The sequence below is a fragment of the Suillus subalutaceus genome, assembly GCF_016647625.1.
Source record: "Suillus subalutaceus strain FC151 chromosome Unknown DFJ58scaffold_86, whole genome shotgun sequence".
NCBI classification, from domain to species: domain Eukaryota; kingdom Fungi; phylum Basidiomycota; class Agaricomycetes; order Boletales; family Suillaceae; genus Suillus; species Suillus subalutaceus.
This window is the reverse complement of record NW_024540335.1, coordinates 102,946-126,429: the sequence shown is the minus strand read 5'-3', so window position 1 is coordinate 126,429 and position 23,484 is coordinate 102,946. Positions and strand designations below refer to the sequence as shown.

At 48.6% G+C, this 23,484-nt stretch overlaps 6 protein-coding genes across 6 annotated transcripts; 2 read left to right on the top strand and 4 right to left on the bottom strand.

The window, feature by feature from the left end:
- Window positions 1–1,455: 1,455 nt before the first annotated feature.
- Window positions 1,456–3,054, bottom strand: DFJ58DRAFT_798315 (uncharacterized protein). Its single transcript, XM_041390675.1, has 4 exons — window positions 2,711–3,054; window positions 2,454–2,468; window positions 2,102–2,352; window positions 1,456–2,044 (listed from the first exon to the last, which is right to left on the bottom strand). Exons 1-4 carry the CDS (start codon window positions 2,853–2,855, stop codon window positions 1,706–1,708), a joined length of 750 nt encoding a protein of 249 aa, XP_041241678.1. The 5' UTR covers window positions 2,856–3,054; the 3' UTR covers window positions 1,456–1,705.
- Window positions 3,055–6,733: 3,679 nt separating this feature from the next.
- DFJ58DRAFT_730275 (uncharacterized protein) lies at window positions 6,734–8,002 on the bottom strand (the record flags this gene model as incomplete). Its single annotated transcript, XM_041385865.1, has 11 exons — window positions 6,734–6,872; window positions 6,933–6,958; window positions 7,013–7,050; window positions 7,122–7,253; window positions 7,288–7,386; window positions 7,445–7,499; window positions 7,560–7,636; window positions 7,689–7,721; window positions 7,783–7,813; window positions 7,876–7,904; window positions 7,963–8,002. 11 exons carry the CDS (start codon window positions 8,000–8,002, stop codon window positions 6,734–6,736), a joined length of 699 nt encoding a protein of 232 aa, XP_041241677.1.
- Window positions 8,003–9,503: 1,501 nt separating this feature from the next.
- Window positions 9,504–10,173, bottom strand: DFJ58DRAFT_798306 (dolichol-phosphate mannosyltransferase subunit 3). Its single transcript, XM_041390674.1, has 4 exons — window positions 10,019–10,173; window positions 9,846–9,953; window positions 9,685–9,784; window positions 9,504–9,589 (listed from the first exon to the last, which is right to left on the bottom strand). Exons 1-3 carry the CDS (start codon window positions 10,142–10,144, stop codon window positions 9,731–9,733), a joined length of 288 nt encoding a protein of 95 aa, XP_041241676.1. The 5' UTR covers window positions 10,145–10,173; the 3' UTR covers window positions 9,504–9,589; window positions 9,685–9,730.
- A 398-nt stretch (window positions 10,174–10,571) lies between these two features.
- On the top strand, window positions 10,572–10,984 carry DFJ58DRAFT_622156 (uncharacterized protein; the record flags this gene model as incomplete). Its single annotated transcript, XM_041381051.1, has 2 exons — window positions 10,572–10,679; window positions 10,739–10,984. Coding segments are annotated over 2 exons (354 nt in total), but the record flags the coding sequence as incomplete, so codon positions are not given.
- A 6,118-nt stretch (window positions 10,985–17,102) lies between these two features.
- Window positions 17,103–17,680, top strand: DFJ58DRAFT_843268 (uncharacterized protein; the record flags this gene model as incomplete). The annotated part of the gene is made up of 5 exons (XM_041392943.1): window positions 17,103–17,198; window positions 17,271–17,342; window positions 17,411–17,476; window positions 17,527–17,585; window positions 17,644–17,680. The coding sequence occupies 5 exons, from the start codon at window positions 17,103–17,105 to the stop codon at window positions 17,678–17,680; spliced, it is 330 nt and encodes a 109-aa protein (XP_041241674.1).
- A 4,563-nt stretch (window positions 17,681–22,243) lies between these two features.
- DFJ58DRAFT_891863 (uncharacterized protein) lies at window positions 22,244–22,990 on the bottom strand (the record flags this gene model as incomplete). Its single annotated transcript, XM_041394767.1, has 5 exons — window positions 22,244–22,394; window positions 22,445–22,539; window positions 22,585–22,681; window positions 22,732–22,918; window positions 22,969–22,990. 5 exons carry the CDS (start codon window positions 22,988–22,990, stop codon window positions 22,244–22,246), a joined length of 552 nt encoding a protein of 183 aa, XP_041241673.1.
- Window positions 22,991–23,484: the final 494 nt, after the last annotated feature.

The window sequence follows — 23,484 nt, the reverse complement described above, 5'->3', positions numbered from 1 at the left end:
GTCACTCGGAACAGCTTACGAAAACATTAGTTGCGAGCCCACTCACCCCAACTAGAACTCCTTGATAGTACCTGCCTTTCCATATCAGACCTGGCAATTGGCTCGCAGCGAGGTGTAACTTAGCGCCTCTTCGTAGATGCCTGTCTGTGCCTGTCTGTGCCTCGCCTTGCCAGGCTCCGTGATTCTCGCTGGGGAGGACCATCTGCTGCAGCAAATAAACCAAGGACCGTCCTGTCAGTTATTACTATCGTTACCAGTCACGGTGGTATCCGGCGCAGTGGCACGGAATAGGAAGCAGCACGCGCAACTACCTCTGCGCAATATTGCTGCTTCTACTAGTCGTCATTTAGATTGACTGCTCGTGTCAGCGCAAGTCCAGTCCTTCATTATCCTCGCTGGAAGTTCCATGATGCAATCGCAACACGGAACTGCCCAGCGGGGGTAGGTGGAGAAGCTGGGCACGGCGAGGAACCTGGACACAGCATCGCCATGTGAGAAGTTAGAACACCCCAGGCCAGCAACTGCCCCCGATGTTCTGGTGCCTTTTTTCGAAGGTAGATATCTAGTTTGTCATATCTCACAACCAATGACTTACTGTGTGCCACAGCCTTGTGAGTACCGGCCTTGCGCCGGGACATGCACGCAGTAGATCCACTGTATGCCCGTGTCACCGCGAGCCCAGCCCTGTCCTTCATTATCCTCGCTGGAAGTTCCTTGATGCAATCGCAACACGGAATTGCCCAGCGAGGGTAGGTGGAGGTATTAGGCGCCGTAGCAAGGAACCACACACAGCATGCAAGCCTATGCCCGAGTCTGCAAGAACTGCTGCTTCCGAAGGTTGGCATTAATGCCGATGTTCTAGTTCTTTTTTCGCAGGTGAGTGTTATCATACAACCGATCACTTACCATGTACATGCCATAGCCTACAGGACATAGTAAGTAAGCCTTATGACAACCGCCGGGCTTGCGCTGGTGCGAGAGACTTGCGAAACTGATCTTCTCAAGTCTGTCGTCCCAGCGCAAGCCCATTCCTGTCAGGCTTCCAAGCTTCCTTAGAACTGAGTGACAATGGCAGGGCTGGCAGTAACGGTTGCCGGTTTTGTTTGATTAACTTGATAACGGAGGTTAATAGGCCACCGTCCAGGTCGGGCTTTAATTAGAACTACTACTCTTGAATAAAATTTGCAATTGGTAGACAGCTCACCGCGGGCGAGCCTGACTTGAGCCAGTTCATTGGCAAGATGAAATGAGGACGTTGACATCATTGAAATTCTCGGACTTACACGAGGCGTAGATCATTTCAACTAGCATTGACAGGCCATCAGCGCCCCGTCCTCGAGGCTGAAGCATGTAAGTACAATGATAAGATAACGGCACTCGGGCAGTCAGTCACCAATAAGTCAGTCCAGAAATATGATCGTTTGGATTCATGAACTTTACCCTTCTCAATCAGACCAGAATTCGATTGCTGCGAGCACACCACGGCGACCATCCCAGAAAGCATTAACACGCTACTTTGATCAAGAAAGCTATGTTAAGGACGAACGGACGGATCAACGCCTACGTAAGTAATGGTATGTCTGTATGGCGGTCGGTAAGTACATAACATCTATGCGACATGTTGACGTAATATGTTGTAGTATTAAGTACAAGGACTAAAAAAACAATAGGTATACATGCATCGCCCAGAAGCAGTGTGTGCCTGTTATGGCTGGTCACCGCTTAGGCTCGTGTCCCGGAGAGGGACGTCGACAACACCAAGCTCAATGACAGGTGGTCCGTCTGCCTCCCGTGCATGCTTTTGTGTGGGCATTGCAATGAGGACAGCTACGCTTACGGCAGGTGGTGCCGATATTGACGGAGATGAAGATACAGGTGTTGAAGGGACAATCGGAGATGATGTCGCTAGTGCTGGTGAAAATGGTGTATGGAAAGGTCGTAGGAAGCGCATCGTGCGAGACGACGCGTCAGATCGGATTTGGGGTGGCTCTGGCCTAGGGGATCGTGGAGTTGGAGCAGATTTAATATGAGCGGCGTAGACGGGCTGTGACATGGAGTTAGCAACATCATTTGGGGGACATTCTGCGCGAGAGAAGTATACCATTATGTCATCCCAAGCACATTTACCGTCAAATGGGCCCTCTTCATCACTACTGCGGAGCCATGCCTCCCACAACTTGGGTTTCTTTCCGATGTCTCTTCGTCTGCGACTCCCTCTGGAGTCATATGGTTGGTGAGGGTGCCATGTGCCTGCTCGGATAGCCTCTTCTACGATGCGTTGGTGGCGTCGTCGAAGCACGAGGCTGCGAACAACAATAGCGGATGAGACAGCAAGGAGAACGACAAGTGTAGCTATTAGCGCCGTATATGACATAGAAGCCGGAGTATATTGAGTGGACATTGCGAATGAAGAACGTCAATGGTAGTGGAAGCAAGAAATAAGAGGCACGCACCAAGAAAGGTGTAAACTACGAAAGGCGAAGTGATCATTTTGGTATTATGGGGGTGAGTTTAGGGCAATGCAATTTGATGCACAGGTAATCAAACCGGTTCGGGGAGGTTGAATAATCCAGGCGATAAATTTACGGAACCAGGGGAACGGGTGAGTGTACAACAAGCACACGAGTAGGAGGTCAAAAGCACAGTAGTGAGAGAAACGTTAGAGAGCAGTGTGAGAAATGGTTGAACCATAACGATCAATCTGACTCACGGTATAAGGCAGCGCTCGAGGTTAAGCTAGGTTCGGCACTGTTACTGCCATCACTGTCGGTACTGGTAGGAGGACCAGGGAAAGAGGATGTAAATAGCGGCGATGAAGTGCTGGCCGTTTCAAATGCTGAGCTAGTACGTGACATTCTGCCAGCAGCTGAGAGTTCTCAAGTGGGAGCAAATAGTCGGAGACTATTAATGTGTAAGGTCTTGAGAATACAAGAGCGAAAAAGTGAGTGAGACAGTCAGATAAACGTGAGGGTTTTACGTTTGGTCGTCGTCCACAGCGACGAGCTGTGGAGTATTTTCACAATGATCGACGAGACGACGTTCGATCATCCTGAGCAATATCCACGGAAATTTGCGAAATGAATTCACACACACTCGCAAGGGGCGCTGCCAGGCCAGTTTCCATTGAATATTTGTTAGTGCCATTTGCACTTCTAGGAGGAGGTCTCTCATTGACAACATGATTCACTACTCCGTCGACGTGGCCCGTCCATTTTCAACCAGGGAAAATTGATTATCCTTCCAATTTGCATCTCAGCCTATCATTATTCACCGGCTGATACCGTGCAGCCGCGTGGTCCCTGGTTTCAGGCCTAGTTCCCAGATTCCACGGCCACAATATTTGATGAGGCTGATTCTCCTGAGTCTGTGACCTGTGGACAACCCCGACATCGTACTCCGATTTTGGTTCCACCACGAAGTAACTAACACATTTCCGTATTAATTAGGGTGAAATCCTTCGTCTCGCTAACCACATTTTGCTTCTGTTCGTTTGAACTACTGTGACATATGCATGACAAGCGAGCAGTAGTAACTCCTTCGCTGAAACTCATTACGTGATACTATGTGCATTGCTTGATTTCGTGTAAGTAAAATATTCACCTCGGGTATTTGCATGTGACTGAAGGTCTGGTCGATATGTCCCTTGTTTTCAGCTAGCAGGAATGCGTCCGAGTCTCATGTCATCAATATACAACTATGAGATATTTTACAGATGCGGCAGCACGCAAACAATGCCGTGCGCTGATTTATGCAATACATGTGTACACACACAGCTTCAGCGACGCAGTACGCACGCCCTTTTAATTTAAATCCAATCATTGTCAATTCAGGGCGGATACCCTATATATGGGCATACTATTTAGGAGAGGGGACACGCGTGTCTCTTCCACTTCTCCGTCTCTGCGAATGCTCCGGGGCACGGACAGGCACGTACGCCCCTGATATATACCTAAGCACTTAACAAGCGCTGGACTTTGGCTTGGCTCGCTCTCACCCTCCTCGCACTTTCAGTTTGCGGCATTCATTTCATCTCAGCTCGCACTAACCTCGCCTCTCAGCACGTATACGTACCTCATATTCTAACAACGCATGGGGGTTTCGATTCCGAATACCGCCGGCTTTTGAATGACCGTTGAGATCAGGCTGTCATTACTTGGAAAATCTCGCCTGATCAGATATACATTGAAGTTACGCTGAAACTGAGGCAGCGATACTATTGAAAGAGGCGCCATGAAGGCTGGGCGAGATGCGGCCTTTGCGGATGGAAAATTCCTCGCCACCGTTAACACTGACCTCTGCATATATACATGGTATGTCAATGACCTTCTGCCTGACAATGTAAGGTTAAATGCATCTCGTCTTCAATGTCATCACTCTGATGACAAGTCTGCTCATCCTTCCAGGGGGTACGCCACTGCATCGAGTTCTTAAACAGTCTTTATCCACTGATCGTCGTTCACCACAGAATGTTAAGAAGCTATTCAGCACAGCTGTATGTTAATTAGCCCTTGACCCTTTGCGTGATTTTGACTATCTACATTCTAGATTGATGCTACACGACGACGAGCCCCGAAAATTGAAGGTGCTCGTCGACATCAGCGCAAGGCCAGTCCTCATAACGCTTACTTATGTCATGTGCCATACACATAGTAAGTTGTCGGTTGTACGATATGACACGATATGACACCTGCCTTCGAAAAAGTACTAGACCATCGACCAGAAGCAGCAGTTTATGTAAAGACATAGTTGTGCATGCTGTGTGCGGTCCTTACCGCGGCGCCCACTTCATTCACCTACCATCGCTGGGCAGTCCCATATTGCCATTGCAACATGGAGTTGCCCAGCGAGGATGATGAAGCTTGATAGTGCTGGGCCTGCTGATGTCCTTTAGGCTGTGGCACAAGCTAAGTTCGTGGTTATACTTCGACGATATCTACCTTTGGCGAGAGGCCGTGCTTTGACAGGTATGAACAGATAATTATTGTCAAAATGGCTTGCGGCACACAGTAAGCTACTCTTGCTATGAGTCAATAGGCAGGTCTAATGGAGGTATTGAGTGGTGAGTGGGTTTGTAACTTATTTTGTCGTGAGCTGTTCGTGAGCTTATATACCTATTGCAGGTGTGGGTATTGACAACGCACGATCCACACCAACTGCGTGGGTGTAGTTTTTTTATTCATTGTTGCCTGTAAGCTTTTACTACACTTCAGAGTGAGACATTTTTCTAATGATGTGGCTGAACCACAAGGACGATGGTCTACAGCGGCCTACTACTGTTAGTGACAGCCCCAATTTAGCAGAGGTTTCACGTCGACAATAGAGCATACCAGGTCCAGGTGGTACCTGGCTGGTCAGAGATCGCACAAGGTCTTGAATGCGTCGTAACTCCCGTAAATCAAAATTCAATCTTGCGACGACAGCTCGTCGACAGTAAGCAACGTTGATGTCAGCGAAACAAGGCGAATAAAATCAACTCGAAAGAATCATGTCCAGTAGAAACATATAGGCACGACAACGGTGTATTCGAGCTCGTTGTCACATCGTGGTGATAATTTGACGCGGTGGTGACGATCTGCCTGCAGCCCCCTGTGCATGCAATAGAGACCTTGTTGCTGAATAATTTAAGCCACGGCGAGAATCTACTGTCTGGGAGATGTGAAAATATGAGCATCTTGGCTTGTCTCATACATATCGTTATTATACGGATACAAGTTAAGAATATCATGAGGGTTAAGCGCCGGCTTTTTTTTTTTTGAAAAAATCGTTGTTTATTGTCCGGCGGGGCGGGGCCCCATGCTGGACAGTACCTTAGCGCCGGCTGATGGGAGAGAGACTTTGAGGTTTGGCTCCATGGAGGAAAATGAGTTAAGCGATGTTGACGTGACGGAACAAGAAAATCTTGACTGTTTTTGTGTCGCCCGCACCACCACTGAGTGACCGGTTCAATCTAGCAATATATGTGTCTTGTTGTCCTCGGCGAAGATTCTAGCAATGCTCACAGCATCGTATCCTTGATGTATCCAGCGCATGTAACAAACACGCCGAAGTCGTGGCAGAATAGGCATACGAAATCGTGATGTTATGGCGTTTTTGCGAAAGTGAATTGAGCGGCTGTTCCCATCAGTTCGAAATTCTGAAGGTGGTCGATCTACAAGTGTCGAGTGTAAGCTCATACGTGAGGGGTAGAGCCAGAGCTGTCTCTTGCGAGATCATCGAGTACCTGTTACAGTGTTTCCTGGCGCTATGCTGCCAGTGAGAGAGCGAGCGCAGCTGACAACGACATTGTTAGCAATTTCGTGCGTGCCATTGACTAAAAGAGGGGAAACACAATCATATGTCACTGAAGGGAATGAAATGAAGTAGTTGACATGAGAGAAATTGTAGTGCAACATCGCCGTATGTGTGTCAGTATTCACACATCGCTGTCATAATTACTTACACTATCCCAATGACCACGAATCTTGCCCCGGTCGACGTAATATTGAAGGAGGAGTTCTGGATTTCTGGGTGGCGGCTCAGACTGAGAGCTGAAACAGCCTTCCGATGGAGTCTATGAAGGAAGAGTGAGTGACAGCGCGGCACTGTGGTCCGTCGGATCCTTTTTCCCGACAAAAATTTATTTCAAAAAGTTAAGCACGTCCTAAAGCACCCGGACCAGTCATCTTGTAGTCCAAAAGAGTCCGAACCTCACTTAAGACTACCAACAACGCCGAATAAGCCACACCATAAGACGTTACACCGTACAGTCTGTAGGTGGCATGTTGGACTTGGAAACATATACGAGGGTATCAGAGCCGTGCACGTGCCGGTCGCTATGCCAGAGATGGAGGTGCATGCGCGTGGCGAGGATCGCAAGGATAAAGACCTGCAAACTATAGGGTGTTTAGGGCGTTTGTCAGTAGGAATTCTCAGCGGAAGTTGGAAGTACACACTGTTCGAAGACGGAGTTGTATGCGCGCTGGGTATAAAGTTCAACGGTTCAATCCTATTGAAGGGTATGCAGTTTACTCACAACGTGGGAAAACTGCATTGGCATGAGGACGTTCACGGCTGAGAACTTTCCGAACAATAATCATCACTGATAAGCACGGAAACGTATGTAAACCCTGACTCACACAAACTACATGTATAGTAGAATATATTATGCTTCGCCAGGACGGCTTGCAGAGAGCCCTTGGCTGTCCGGTAGCTCTGTGTGACACGTATGAGTGTGAGGGAGACCAATCCTGAGGAGAGCGTTGGCCAGCGCATGTCTGTGATATATGTTTTCAGTTCCCGGCGACATACCCAGTGCAAACACAAACAAGAGAAGAAACGGCATGGAGAAATCGACACTGCGCGAGTTCCGGTAGCAGCCTGTGGTGCCTGGGATCGTGCTAGTCGTAACTGTGAAAGTGGAATTGAATACGTGCGAATAGCAGTGGGGGAAGGTGAGAGTACAAACCATGAGAGGTGGCAACAGCTGTAAACCAAATGCAGATGAATGATACGATGATAGCCTGAGTGATTCATCAACGTTGCAACTACAAGCTTGGGTGTGGTCAGGGCATGGGACTCACAAGAAGGGCGGACAGCGTGGCTACGAGTACGATTCGATTGTTGTTCCAAAGCGCATATGTTTCGAGTACAAAAACGCCTGAACGAATCAAATCAAGAGCATGTATATGTCGCAGGGAAAGGAGAAATACATTCAGAGCAAGTGAGTGATATCGCTCCAAAACCTGTGAGAGGAAAGAGCAGCGCTCGGCCAGGAAGTGCAGGCAACATATACCGTGCACGTACATGAGTAAATATCGATCAACATCCGGCATTTCTGGCGGAGTCGTGCAGTAAGCGTCATTCATCAGTGGGTAAGTCCGCTGCACGCTCACATACATCGGGATTCTCGTTCGGGGCGAAGGTCACTGAAGCATAGCATGTCAGTTCATTATCAGGGGGATGTGCTCACTGCTTGGAATGAACGCACAATGTAGGTCCGTGGCGATGAAGAAAAAGGGGACATATCGTGCAATGGCATAAAGGGCTTTACCTTAGTCCAGCGCGACCGAAGCAGGAATGTCCACTTTGAACAACATATTATCAATATCCAAAGCGAGGCGTATGGCGGAACAAGTGCATGACTTACCTCTTTGTGAAGTAAAATAAGATAATCATAGATCTGGATAAACAGGTTTAACGACAGACAGAAATAGATTGGGACAAGCCTACCCAAAGTGTAGCTAGCGTCGCTGAGTTGTCAAGTTAGAACGGGGAGAAGCAATTCAGACTACACGCACTGCATATGCACTGGTGGCCGCACATGATATGAGTATCTGTTATTATCCTACCCTCGCATTAAGAAAGCGACGCACAGCTAAGTAATGCAGACTCCAGGCCGCTGCGACTTGCACATCGTCAGGCGAAGGTTCCATCTGCTTTTGTTCGAGAGGTAAAAGAAACGGGTTTCGCGCATACATTATGCAATTTTCTTATCTCTTATGAATGAACTAGGAACTCATCAAGATGCGGGCGTAAATATTGGCGATAACATGCTGCTTAGCTTGATTGTGATCGTGATGGAGTGTTTCACTGGCTGATTTAAAGTCGACCACACGGAAGTTGATAAAAGTGACAGTTGTGGCCAAACTGAAAACAAGTACCCAATTCAGACCACCTAGTACTGTATAATTAGATTTGATCAACACAAAGTTGATTCGGGCACTCGCGTGTACTCACTGCGTCAGTCCTTTATTCTTGCTTAACGTTCAAAACACCATCAGTCCTTGAAACACGCAGCCACTTTGGAGGGACTTACGTTTCTACAAAGAAGGCTCAACTTCTTTTGATCAAACCGGTCATTTCCGACGTACGCTTCTTCGAAGATAAGATGGATTTGATATCCGCGTGATCATGATATGAAAGTAGACTGAAGGAAGTAACGCGTTCTCGTCCACATAAAGCAGATTGATACAGGAATCTGTAAGATGGCACATGCCATAATTGGGAATGGGGTTCCCGAGTGAAGAATGAGACAGAGTTTCAACATGCTTCCAGATCTATTTGTGATTTCACCCCAATGAAGTTGCGCCACATGCCCATGGCATTGTCCACTATGAGACTTCCTTCCGACCGCTCCAAAACTTTACGGTATCGAACCATACGCATGTTCCTCGTTATCAGTTCGATTGGGAGGATGGAGTCTTCGGAAGGGATGAATGCATGGGATGGAATGAGAAATGTGTGACGCACCAGAAGATCAGCATTGGCTGCGAGATACAAGGGAGGTGATCTCAGTTTAGGTCAACATCGAAGACACACCTGTATGCGACTTAAAATAGCGACAATCGACTGCGTTGCACAAAACGAACTCAGTTGCAACCTCCCCATGCACGTGTTGGTTTTGTGTATAATATAGTGCCTCTGAGAAATCGTTCTATGGAGAGCTGAATTTGTCCCGCACCCATCAAGGGACGTTCGCGAGCCAAAATCATATCTTCACTGGCCCCTGTGAAACAAGAGAAATTAGCTATGAAGTGCAAAAGATGTAAGGACACACACAGCCTATCTATGACGTACTAGATCGGGACTGTGGTAGGGATGGTGAAGTGAAGGAAGAAGGGAGGGCGGGCTCGACCCTCACCGTTGTATCAATGGAGAATTAAATAGTGCTGAGATTCGTGGGACTGGTATTTGAGTGCGTAATTGAGGCGAGTCTCAAACAAAGGTGTAAGAAATAAGCGAAGGAGACACCTCAGTCGACAGTGACAGCCCGACTTCGGAGATCGTTTTTGGCTTCATTGATTTCCTGCATGTCGGACAGACGACCATTAACGCATAAGTCTTTGAGAAATTCGTACAGCGCTTACCTGCAGCAGCTCGTGATAGGCCTCGGGACAGTCACGGAATGTAAACACCCCCCAGCCGAGACTCCAGAGGGAATACGACCCGAATGACACCAAGAGCCACCACGGAATCTAATTTATGGTATTGGAGCGTGATTTAAGGCGTTCGTGCCAGTAAGCTCGTGAAAAGAACGCACAACAGGAAGAATCTCTTGGGCTACACTGGCGTCAATGAGTGGTATGGGCAGGACCTCAAACAACACCAGTAGATAGATTGAAATAAGGATGAAGGAATATATCGAGACTCGATGCAAGCGAGCCATGATTTGATACAATAGAGTGTCCCCACAAAAAAGCGGGTTGGCAAATAATGGATGACTTGGGCCTCGGGCCTGGTCGTTGTGCTTGACAGCCTCAGAGTTACGGTAGAGGTTAACTTACAAGTTAGGATTGAATATTGAGTTAGGAGTATCAACGTTGCAGTATGTAATGACACTCCGGACCAGCGCTACTTCGTGTGTTCTTTCTCTTCCAGCCCATCCGTTGTCCGCTTCGCTAATATTGCTTTTTTAACCCTTCAACATGGATTCAAACAAAAACAGTAGCAATGTTCCAACAAGCAAGGACTCTAGGTGAGTTTTCATTGCGGCGTGATTGCGGGTAGGAATTGACATTGGTCCAAGTATTCTCGACTTTCTCCAGCAGATTGTCGACATCCTCCAGACTTCAACAATTGCGGAGGAAAGAGGAAAGGATCTGCGTTCTAAATTTTGGGCTGCGTACAAAAAAGTGTCTGGTGAATCCGATGATAACATGTTGGAAAGGTGTAATGGCAATATGGATATAATACTGATCTTTGTATGTGAAATCTCGTCTTTTCCTCGACGCACATCCGATTGAATGAGTCCATTGTAAAGGCTGGTTTGTTCTCCGCCGCCAATACTGCCTTCATAATTGCAATGCAACCGAATCCTCTTGATACCACCAACGCTCTTTTAGTGCAACTTATCCAGATCACACTACAAGGTCCCTCTGCAGCACAGCCAGCGATCCTTTCATCTTCCACCAGCTACTATTCCAACTTTTGGATACAGGCGGTCTCGTATATGAGCCTCTCGCTCAGTCTTCTTGCTGCCTTTGGTGCTGTCCTGGGCAAGCAATGGTTAAATTACTATAAGACACACCGCTATGGCGATGGTTCACTTGAACAGCGATGCATGCAGAGGCAAAGTAAACTTGAAGGGCTAGAGACATGGTATTTTGAAGGTGTGCTGCAGTCATTCGCAAACCTTCTCAAGGCCTCGTTGTTTCTGTTCGGGTTGTCCCTTGGACCTTGGGTGTGGACGCAGCAGCGAACCATCTCTATCCTCATCATCTCAGCGACTGCTTGCGGCTTCATCTTTTATCTCGCCACCTTCGTGGCATCTCTGGTAGATCCCAATTGTCCATTCCAGACGCGCCTCTCCTCGGCTACGCACACCAATCTCCGGAGTAAAGTTTCCATCGCGGATGCGATGGAGTGGATGCTGAGGACTTCAACCAACCCTGATGCCGTCAGGGCGGCACTTGAGTTCATGCCCAGCATGTCGGAGACACGAATAAATGTGGACGTTACGAAGTTATGCAAGGAAGTGCGAGGCATGTTCGGGGCATGCTTCGATCAAGGCAAACTAATACTTGAAGATGGCGCACTGGCGTATGGGACAGCGTTGATCCAATTCTCTTGGAGTGACGTAGGCGCGAAGGTTATGCTTTGTGAAAGCACAGAGAGCTGGAATTTCTGGCGATTATGGCGCCCCCTGTATCTTCCTCAGGCACTTAAACAGTGTCGAGGGACGTATCACCGAACGCTGGAGAGTGGTGATGAAGCATTGCAGCTGAGTTACCAAGCAGACATACGTACTGCTCTGGGTCGCATGGTCAAATTCACTGTTCCAGATTATGACAAATCCATTTGGGATGGTAAATTTGGACTGGAACTCGATCTGCCGGAGGTCGAGTGGCTTATGGCCTGCATAGAGCAATTCCTTGCTACCAAAGATTTTGAGGCAGCGGGAAACGCTCTCCTCTTACTCAGTGGCGTCCTGAAGAGCTCATCGTACCTCAGTCAAGGCAGCATCACTCGATATTTGAACATCACCGATGATCAGAATGATCAGTGGCGTACTAGGTGGCGTCATATCGCACTTCATACAGCCTATCAAGCTCTCGACAACGAGCTCAGTCTCCCCTTCCAGGAACCCTTCTCGCAAGCTGTCCTGAAGGCTGTCCATTCATTCGTCGATTACACAGACACCGTGGAGAACGAACACGATAAAGACCATGTCCAGTTCAGTGATATAATCAAGCTGCTCAACTTGACTACATGGCCCAAGGGTAGCCCTCTAGCGTCCTCCCCGCTGCTTGAAATCCAGCTTCTTGTGTTGCGTGTTTTGCCTGTACCCAAGGTTGACATTCCCGAGAGGTATACTGATTACTGCCGTGCAGTCATTTTCCACATGGGTCAACCCCCCCAACGCCTCACTACATTGCGCATAACCTGTAGTATGAGACAAGATCTGGCTACGATCTTTGCTGACGGAGTTGATGCATCATTACAAAGCATGGTGCTCTCCGAGTTCTTCCCGACTCTCCTCACCGCAGCCTTTCCAGACCGCTTCGACGCCGATGGTAGTCTCTATTATCTCCGTCTCGTCTTCTGTCTTGCAAATCGTTCCAGCTGTCTTCGTCGCTTAAATGAAGATGGTCATATCCAAAAGTGTATCAGTATTATTCCCGACTTTCGTGATCAACCTTCTCCTTTCCTCTTCTACCTTACCGGATTCTTCCTCCGCATCCAAGTTGCTCACCGAGGGCAGGCCGCTTCCCACCTCGGCGCCATCACGGGCAAACAATGGTGGGACCTGACGAGGATGGCATGGTGTGTCGCTAGTCGCCCTTACGATCAGTCGCACAATGACTACGATGTTCTGGATGATGGCATTGAGATTCTTGGAGCTCTTGTCATGCGCACCAGGATGCACATGCCACAAGACACCTCGCTCAGCGAGCTCCAATCTCTCCGTATGTGGCTTAGCAGCACTTTGAAAAGGTTAGAATCGCGAGAAGTACAGCCGGACGAGAGTATTATGCTCGAGGTGAAAGGTTTGAAGGATCTGATACGTTATATATTGGAAGCAGAGAACATCGTGTCTACCTCGAGTTAAACGTAAGTCACAGTATGGCATTACCCAGACTCTGTATTGTAACTTGTGCAGGATGGACTCAGCTTTGTATTGTATGACCGTCACATATCTCATGGCGCAACCTAAGAGAGAGATCACGATGCAGCTTCCTGTTCCCGACAATTGTGCCATAATGTGCCATGTGTGACACGGCTCAAATCCAGTTGGAATGAATCATTGGATATCACCAGAGTGTCGTGAACAATGTAAGGGTAGAAATGGTGCGGGATTGACAAGAGAAGCCGTCCTTCGGGACCTACAAGCCATCCGTCCTTAGTGAGGAAAGTTGGGGTGCGAGAAACTTGGGGAAGAGAGGGGGCGGGATAGAAAGTGGGAATCAGGTTAGAGAATGAATATGTCGCAGGTGCTTCGAAGGCTTGTTGATTGAAACGTTCCATATTCCACTCCCAGATTCTCGTGTCGTCTGAACCAGACACGATGTGTTGTCCATCCAACGAGATTGCAACAGACCGAACGTAGTCAGTGTGCCCTCGAAGAGGAGCACCAACTGCCTTAAAAGTCTTTGTATCCCACATCCGGATTGTATTGTCGGCTGAACCAGAAATGATGTATTTTCTATCTGGCGAGATTGCAACAGACAGAACATCGTCAGTATGCCCTTGGAGAGGGATACCCAATGCCTTTCCAGTAATTGCATGCCACACCCGGATCGTCATGTCACCTGAACCAGACACGATGAGATTTCCATCTGGCGAGAGTGCGACAGATTGAACCCAGTCAGTGTGCCCTCGTAGAGGACCACACAACGTATCACCAGTCTTCGCATCCCACAGCCGGATCGTACAGTCGGCTGAACCGGAAACGATGCGGTTTCCGTCCGATGAAATCGCAACAGATAGAACGAAGTCGGTGTGCCCCCGTAGAGGGTCACACAATGCCCCAGAAGTCTTCACATCCCACATCTGGATCGTCTTATCGTTTGAACCAGACACAATAAATGTTCCGTCTAGTGAGATGGCGACAGACCGAATGGCATCATTGTGCCCTTGGAAGGGGAACCCCACTGCCTTGTGAGTTCCCACATCCCACACCCGGACTGTCTTGTCGTTTGAACCCGACACAATGCGTGTTCCGTCTGGTGAGATTGTGACGGACCAAACTGTGCCAATGTGCCCTCGGAGAAGAGCACCCAGTGTCTTGTCCTTCTCCCACACCTGGATTATTCCGTCGTAGGTTCCACACACAATGAGTGTGCTATCTCGCGAGATTGCAACCGACATAATGCGGGCATGGCTGTGGAGTACGTTTTCCATCAGAGGCCGCTTGGAGACATGACCAGCAGTGACCCGGGGAGTGCGAGGAAACTTTGCAGCAAACTTTCTAAATATCGACTCTGGCGGAGAAAACGGTAACGCGGACAAATATAGATGCGGAGTGCTGTGTAAAATAGTGACTTCGAAAGTTCGAACAAATTCCTGGACATCCCTGGCGGCCTTAATGATATCCATATATCTGACATGATCCTACAACCATCCGTGAGGTTCCATTTGTCCCAATAACATCCAGTTACGTACCTTCAGCCAGTCTGAGATAGATGAGAGGGACTCTGCTGAACTATCAACACATTTCATGAGAGCCAGTGCTTCCAGCCAGAAGAGCAGGCGTTCTCCGCTGGAAAAATCTTCGACTTCCTTAGCAAGGGCTGGTTCGAAGGACACAGCTTGTACGTGTGTTCCCCAGAAGCGACATGAGTACGATAATTCAGCTGGGATAGACGCCTCTACTCGTGTCTGCAAATCAGGGACAGCAGAATTGGGCAGGTAAGAATTCTCTAAAGCGCAGATATTAAAGTGAAGTCCGCACTCCATGACTCCGAGCGAGGCGAAAGCGAGATCTGTCTGTATCGATGATACATCGGGGAAGAAGTCGTGGCTCCGTGAATGATCTGTGAGGAAGTCATAGAAGGACGGGCGCAGACGTATGGAGATCTGGCAGTCTGCAACCCCGATGACAAGCGAGTCCAATGACCCGATGACCCGAACCACGTCATAACGGTCAGCATCGCATGGAAAATGGAGTCGCATTGCAGTCAACGCGGACATAGGAAGCGGTTCCTGTAATGCAAGGATTTGCGCCATCACGGAGCGAAACATGGGAATAACTTCCCCACGCTCATCCTCTGGCATAATTTCTGCTAAGAAGTGTCTGTACATAACATCCAATGGATATGCTTGGTTTTCAGGTGTTCCAGCAAGTACACGTTCGAAACGGACCATCGGATCCAGGCCCACCCCGACCGTATCCTTGATATACTCGCAGGCAAGGCGAGCCCATTCGAACACACCATCAGATTTCTGAGCGAGCGTCTTAAAATGACCACCGTCGAATTGGCCTGCCAGATTGACGGAGATGTAAAGCTGGATATCGCGTTCTGTGGATGAAGGTGGGATATCATCCATGGAAATATGTTGAACATGTGCCACGGCGTACAGGGCATCATGAATGTCTTTTAGTGGACGGGAAGTGACGAGAATACGGTAGTTGTCTGGGAGTTCGGATAGCTGGGAATCAGTAGCGTCCAGCTTGCTCGAAAGCAAGCGAAGTATCTGTTCCCGTGAATTTGCTTCACCACTCTCGTTCAATCCGTCGATGATAATCAGGAAGGGCGAAGTAATTGCTTTCGGGACCATCCCTACTGGTCCGACCACGAATTCTTGCCATTGCCTTGCGATGTCTGTAGTATGCTTGAGCGTGTTGTCGTCATGAAATGCACGCCGCAGCGCACGCCTTACGAAAGGATCGTAAGCAGCCAGATCGCGTGCGATCGTGGAGAACACTTTCTTGTCACGGTGGTCCGTTCCCCATGTGCGGTCGAAGCAGAAGCAAGCTCCCAGACCACCAAGCTCATTAGACCACTTGGCTATTGTATGGGCAATGGCTGATTTGCCCGTGTCTGCAGCGCCAGACAACCACAAGACGCGTGGCACACCCTCTCCCGTACTGTAGACCCAGGACTTGATCTTGGACAGGATGTCTTCCCGAGTACCTGAGAGGCAACACTTGGAGATATCTAGTCCGGCACAGGCTGTATAGACCATGTCGCTGAAGCCCAGATCCTCGGCTAGATCACAGAACGGCGAATGTCAGGGATTCAGTGTGAGTTCGAGCCTGCTGTAACCCTTACCTGCACGGTGGAGAGTGACAATCTTATGAGCCTTTTGCTCGCGCAATTGTGGCATAAGACTATCAAGAACTTTAATATAGCCCTGAATCGCGGCATCTGTTTCTTTGTAGATGTCCTTGCCAAGTCGTTTCCCTATGCAGAGATGTCACATGAAGTCCTTAGGCAACGGTGGAGCACAATTGACTCACGCTTTGTCTCTGTGTAATGGACGATGAAGTCGGCGCACTCCAGCATCTGTCGCGCCAACTTCCCGTATATCTCTAGCGTGGATGCAATCTTAGCCACTTCTTGCATTTCCGTCATTAAAGCATAGACTTCCGAGACCTTCGCAAGCAGACAGGAAAGAACATCATCTTTGTCCGGGTGATCGAGGATCATCTACACACACAAGACATGATTTCATAAACATGCAAAGCTGAGGATGCCGCCACGGTGGGAGCGAACCTTGGAAGCGCAAGTCAAGATATTCATTGCTGTCTTCGCATATGGATTAATCTACGTATGAGGATTAGCTCCGCACAAACTAGAGATAAAAGCATGTACATCCGCAATCCGGAAAGCAGTGGAGTCGAACTCCTTCAGGTGTCGGGAAATCATGAGGATAGTACTAAGTTACTAGGCCCGTCGCGTCTTCCAGTACTGCGGTGGTGCCTCAATTGGTGAGATTCGGGCTAAGCGGTTTCAAGTTCAGGCCTGATGTTAGTACGTCCTTGGGAAACATAAACAAGATTGTCAGACTGCATTTCTCGAACTGACCTTGGTGACCGTGCTTATAACGCACCGCTGACTGACCCACCAACTTGAGTGTGTGCGGCGAGTTGCCCCCGGGCGCTTGTTGGTCGTTCTGCAATTCCTTCTCCGCTCAGACCATGACAGGAGTCCACACCACACTACGACCCTCACATATTCGCAATGAGCGAAGATCATGTACACCAACCTTTTATGAGAGATACGTGGCCAGATCCAGAAGCCCTCGGATTCCGTGAAGCAATTCCTGGTGAAAGTTCGGTAGGCCGCCATGAGCATAAAGTTACTCCTGGAATTTGTTGCACTGAGTCACGTATCGTTCAAATCTGACAGATCCGACGCCGTGGCAACTTGGTCCGTCGGTTTCTGGGGAAGGATAAGAATGGTCTAACTGAAAAGATTGTTGTAAGTCGACGAGGACGCGGAGTTGTGATCCTACTGCAGAATAAGACTGAAATTAATGGTACAACCAGCACTTTTCTCGCAACCTCCACCCCGTTCTCTCGAATGTCGACGGTGAAGGCGCTCCGAACATCGAGGTAGGTGCTCAATCTCGTCATAAGTCTCTATACTCTCTAAATCCTCGAAGGTTGCAGACGTGGCTACGAATCTTCAAACTCTCAGAAAATTCGACAGTGTTGCCAGGACGTTAGCAAATGCATGTGGCGTTTTTCTCATTCAGAACTGAACTGATCCAATTCCATAGGCACATCCACATGCAAAAGGGGGACTGGAGATGTTGATTTCTGCATCAAAAGTATGCTTGGTTTCGCTCTCATTCCCAGCTGCTGCTCAGCAGTTGATTCGTGCAGATTATTCTCGCTCAACGGGATCGCGATGAAGCGGTACTTCGTCTCTTAAACAAGTTGCATCAAGTTTACAACTTCATAACACAAGACGAGACGCTTGGCCAGATTTCGTCGATGCATGGTATCATTGAACAGATCGCCCAGCGGACCCTTGAATGTGCAGATTTCATCAGAGATTATTCGGAGACGAAGGACTTTTGTGAGTATCTAACAACTATTAAGATTTGCGTGTTCTCAATCTTCTACCTTTGTTGTAGGGAGGAGAGTCGGGAAGAATGTTGTCTCAGAAACAGATAATATAATTCAACGACACAGTGACGTGTTGGATACACTGATGCAAACCTTCCGGGATCAAGTTTCTCGCAACTTAGCTATTTACGTCCATTGTACAGGTAAGGATCGGGATGTGTTTCCGACTTTACAACCTCTCAATACTCTTCAGATGAAATACTAGACTTCAGTGATATGGCTTATGCTGCGGGTGCGGGACAAGATTCCAGGAAACAATGTCTACCAGGGACCCGCACGGAAATTCTTTCCCAGATCGAAGAATGGATTCAAAGCAGTTCATATGATACTCCGCGAGTGCTATGGCTATCAGGCCCTGCTGGGACTGGCAAATCAGCCATTGCCCACACCATTGCCTACCGGTGGAACCAACTTGGCGGACTTAGTTCATGTTTCGGCTTCGACCGGCATAAAGATGCAGACCGTTTCCATGAAAAGATTTTCTCCACCATCGCACGTGACATAGCTGAACTTGATCCGGGGATGAGACGGGCATTGTCAGATGCAGTCAGGAATGCCAGTGCACTCAAACACACGCGGGATATCATTCAGCAGTGGCAGAAGCTTCTTATAGAACCGCTGGGGAAGCTCTCTGGACAAAATGTGGCACCAGTTGTGATCGTGATCGACGCACTGGATGAGAGCGGTGGAGTCGAGACACGATGTGACCTTCTTCGCATTCTTGCTGGTAAACTTCGAAACCCGGATATTCCCCTGATTACGGCACTCCCAAACAGTGTCCGCTTTATCGTCACCTCTCGTCCGCTTCGCGACATTGACGCTGAGTTTGATGGTACTTCGCATATTCTACGGATATCCATGGATGATATACCACCAGAGGTCGCTAGACGCGATATTCACGCTTACGTATCGGTGGAGCTGGAGGGTCTGTCGGATTTTGGGGACACAGAGTTTGGAGTCCTCGCTGAGCTAGCCGATGGACTTTTCGAATGGGCGCGTCTTGCTTGTGAATCCATCAAATCGCCCTTTTCTGTCTTATCTCCGAGGGATTCCTTCAATGCTGTGGTGTCCCGCAATCCTGCCAAGCGGGTACACTTGTTGTCTGATATGTATCACTTCATTCTGGCAGATATCATGCGAACGGATACATATACACATGCGGAGTTTCAGCAAATGCAGCTAGCTAGGTTTCGTTCTGTGATGGGACAGATCCTCGGCGCAGCTGAACCCCTCCCTATAAATTCCATGGATGCCGTGCGCCGCCACTATCCAGATGAAGGTGACCATTACGGGGTGGAGGTTGTGGTAAAAAGCATGGGATCTCTCCTCAGCGGGACGACCAATCTATCTACCCCCATCCGACTTCACGCATCCTTCCGCGAGTTCCTCACAGACCCAGAATGCAGCGGAGAGTTTTTTGTCGATGTGTCGGCGGTGCAACGCGATCTTGCATTTGCATCACTGCGAGCGATGGAACATGGACTTCGCTTCAACATCTGTGAATTGAAGTCGTCGTACCTGCCTAACCATGAAGACCCCGAGCTTCAAGAACGAGTTAAAAGCAACATTCCTCCACATCTGTCCTATTCTTGTCGATTTTGGGCTTTGCACCTCCGGGCAACGGACTTTGACACAGAGCTCGCGGAGGAAGCAACCAAATTTTTTTGCCATGAGCGATTGCTCTTTTGGCTCGAGGTCGTTGGTATCATCAAAGCAACCAGTGATGCAGTTTCCGCCTTGTCGCTCATTACCCAGTGGCTGAAGGTAAGCGCATGGTTACCGCACATAAACGAAACACTCATGTGCAACCACAGCACCATTCCGGATACGAAGATGTCTCGTCCACTGCAATGGACATGCAGCAATTTATTCAAACCTTCAGCAACATCATTTTGTACAGCACGCCGCACCTGTATGTATCAGCGCTGCCTTTCTTGCCTGCCAATTCGCCGATAGCTACCAAATTCACCGCAATGTTTCCGAACACTCTTCGTGTGGTGTCGGACTCGGCAGCTGTTCAGAATGTGCTTAGTGGGCATAGGCTGGGAGTGCTGTCAGTCTCATTCTCGCCGGATAGGACTCGCATCGTGACTGGTTCAACGGATAAGACTGTCCAGCTGTGGGATGTAGCGACGGGGCAGCTGCTTGGTGAGCCCTTGCGAGGGCACACTGGTCTGGTCAGCTCCATCTCATTCTCGCCGGATGGGACTCGCATCGTCTCTGGTTCGCATGACAAGACCCTGCAACTATGGGATGCGGTAAAAATGCAGCCACTTGGCGAGCCCTTGCGAGGGCATACTGCTTGGGTTAACTCCGTCTCTTTTTCACCGGAGGGCACTCACATTGTGTCTGGTTCATCGGATAACACTGTTCGGCTGTGGAATGCAGTAACTCGGCAGCCACTCGGTAAGCCCTTGCGGGGGCACACTGCCTGGGTCAACTCCGTTTCATTTTCGCCTGATAGGACTCTCATCGTGTCTGGTTCAGATGATAAGACTGTCCGTCTGTGGAAAGTAGAGACACAGCGACCACTTGGTGAACCCTTGCGGGGGCACACTGGTGTGGTTAACTCAGTCTCATTCTCGCTGGATGGGACTCGCATCCTCTCCGGTTCGTATGACAAGACCATCCGGTTGTGGGAAACATCATCGAGGGAGCTAGTCGGTGACCCCTTACGGGGGCACACCACCTGGGTTAACTCTGTCTCGTTCTCGCCGGATGGAACTCGCATTGTATCTGGTTCATCGGATAAGACCGTGCGGCTGTGGGATGGAACGACGGGCCAGCCAGTTGGCGAGCCCTTCCATGGGCACACTGGTGGGATCAGGTCAGTCTCGTTCTCGCCGGATGGGACCCGCATTGTGTCTGCCTCAGTGGATGGCACTATCCGGCTCTGGTATGCAACTAGTAAGCTGCCATTGCAGGAGTGTTCTACATCTTCTTTGGATAGAAATCACTTCATTTGCTTCTCATCGAATCCAAAGCACACGCTGTGCAACCCCGTCGAGTTAACTGAGCGCACCTCCCATCATGATTGCACGTCAACCTCGTTTTCCTTGGAAAGTGACGGGTGGATGGTAGGACCTAATCGTCGGCTCTTATTCTGGGTACCTCCTGCCTTCCGACATGCATTTTATACTCCGCAGACTGCAATGGTAATGCCCAGAGGACATATTGAGCTTGATTTGAGCTGCATGGCACATGGACAACACTGGGGGAACTGCCGAGATGGGTAAGTTCCTAGCCTTTTTACGCTCAGTCATAGTTGATAAATTTAATATATTTAGGCCTTGCAACTGAGAAGGTTCGGCGCTACCGACTTATCACTTTGAATTTTCTGCAACCTGGTTAACACTATTCAGATCTGCAGAGTGTTGAACAAGTAGTAGTAACAATTTACAGCCTTTTGAGAAACCAATGTCAGTGGCGATTTTTTTCACGTGCGTGTGACAAAAAAGGAAATCACTGCCACTGGCTAGACTCGTGAGTCGTGACCAGTCTGACGTACGTCCTTTGAGAGTGGGAAATTTTGACGTAGTCAGACTGGTCGATCTCGGAGAAATTTGGCAGGCGAAGCGTGGAGTTTGAAAATTGCAGGTGCCGTTTGTGCCGACGCCATGTCGTCGTCCATCATACCATATGTCGGAAATCTCACAAATCTATTTCAACTGATTAGGATGCTTTGTAATAGTCCCAATATAACACGTGATTAGCAACTCATTGCAATAGAAGCCACAGTTTGTGAAACCGATTTTAATGACACCGTAATCCTTGCATTTCCACTTGTAATACTCATTGCATTTCCAATTCTAGCATGTTTTCGATGATTTTGTAATATAATTGTGATTTGCATTTTGCACATTATAATGGGTTTGCGTTGCATATGCCAATTCAAGTTATTTCCACAGCTATCAATTATAATAGGTTTTCATTGCACATTATAATTTTATTGTAATATTGCTTGTGTCGCGCATTACAACAGATGTGGTTGTACATTACAATCAGTTTCACAAACAAAAAGTTGATTTTATGGTCGCTGGTACAGTAACAGTGAATGGTAGATCTGAAAATGCAAAATCATACATTATTGTCAGCTTCTCCTCACAAATGATGCTAGAGTCGGTGTGCTTTCACAATGCTCAGGTGTCACCTCTCCGATGGGCAATTCCTTGCCAGAGATGTGCTTACTTCACCCTCGCCAGCGAGGAAAGGGTCAGAGTCTTGAGTAAGCTATAGAATTTCTTAGCTTTAGAATTCAAGGAGGATGGTAGCACACAAAGGAAGAGCGGAGGTGTCATGGGTGGCTTTGGTAGAAAAAGTGTAGATGGGGGCGAAGGCGAGCGCTGCGCTGATGATGCATGAGGTTGGGCTCATGGATGTGATGTGGCCTCTGAATTGGCTAATGAAGTGGTCAGCAGGCAGATAATTATGACAACTAGAAAGACGCACAAGACGTAAGTTATTGTTGGCTTCTTCTCCGATACTGGTGCTGGAGTGGGTGTACTTTCACGCTCAGGTGCTTGGCTGCAGTCACAGGGTCTGCACTTAAGCTTGTCAGCAAAGAACCTGGGGGCACATGCCTAACCCACTTCAAAGTCTGGATGATCGATTGGCAGTTTAGATGCCTCAATGGCTTCAGGGGTAAGATGATATTGGGGGTTGTGGAAGGTTGCTTTTTGGCCTTGGCTAATGAAGTGGTTAGCAGGTAGATAGTTCCAAGAACTAGAAAGATGCACAAGACATGGGTTATCGTTGGCTTCTCCTCAAATACTGGTGCTGGAGTGGGCGTGCTTTCACACCCAGGTGCTTCTCCAATGGGCAATTCGTCATTGTTGCTCTCCCAGCCGCCTGCCTTAGATACGCTTGCTTCGCCCTCGCCAGCAAGGAAAGGGTTATCAGGGGAGTCTCGAGTAGGCCATATTTCTTAGCTATAGAATTCGAGGGAGATGGTAGCGCATGAAGAAAGGGTTTACGGGGAGGTGTCACAGGTGGCATTGGTAAAAGAAGTGCAGGCGGGGGAGAACGTGAGCATTGCACTGATGATGCATGAGGCTGGACTTTAAATTGAGGTGCTCTGCAGGAGGGAGGAGGTGAAACAGGCTTATGAGTGCGATACTTCAATGGTGTGGGCAAAGGTGACTTGTCCTCTTCCAAATCCTCTACTGCAGATAGTTTTTATGCTCATGAGACACTGCGCCACCACTACAACCAGTCCAGAATGAGTAAGTGCATAAATTGTTTCCGTTAGTTTCATCTTCACTTTTGCTGTGCCTTTCATCGATGCAAGCAGTGTAGCTTCCACCAAGGTTGTCCTCGAGTTCTGACACGCTGCCACTGTCCATGTCCAGATTCAAAGGTTGCTGACACTGCTTTTGAATGAGATCGCTTGTGGTGTGGTCTGGGAGTCTGGCGTAGGAAGCGATGGTGAAGACAGAGTTCAGAGCACTTTAAGGGTCGTGAATGAACTTCTGTATTGTGAAGAGAGGGAA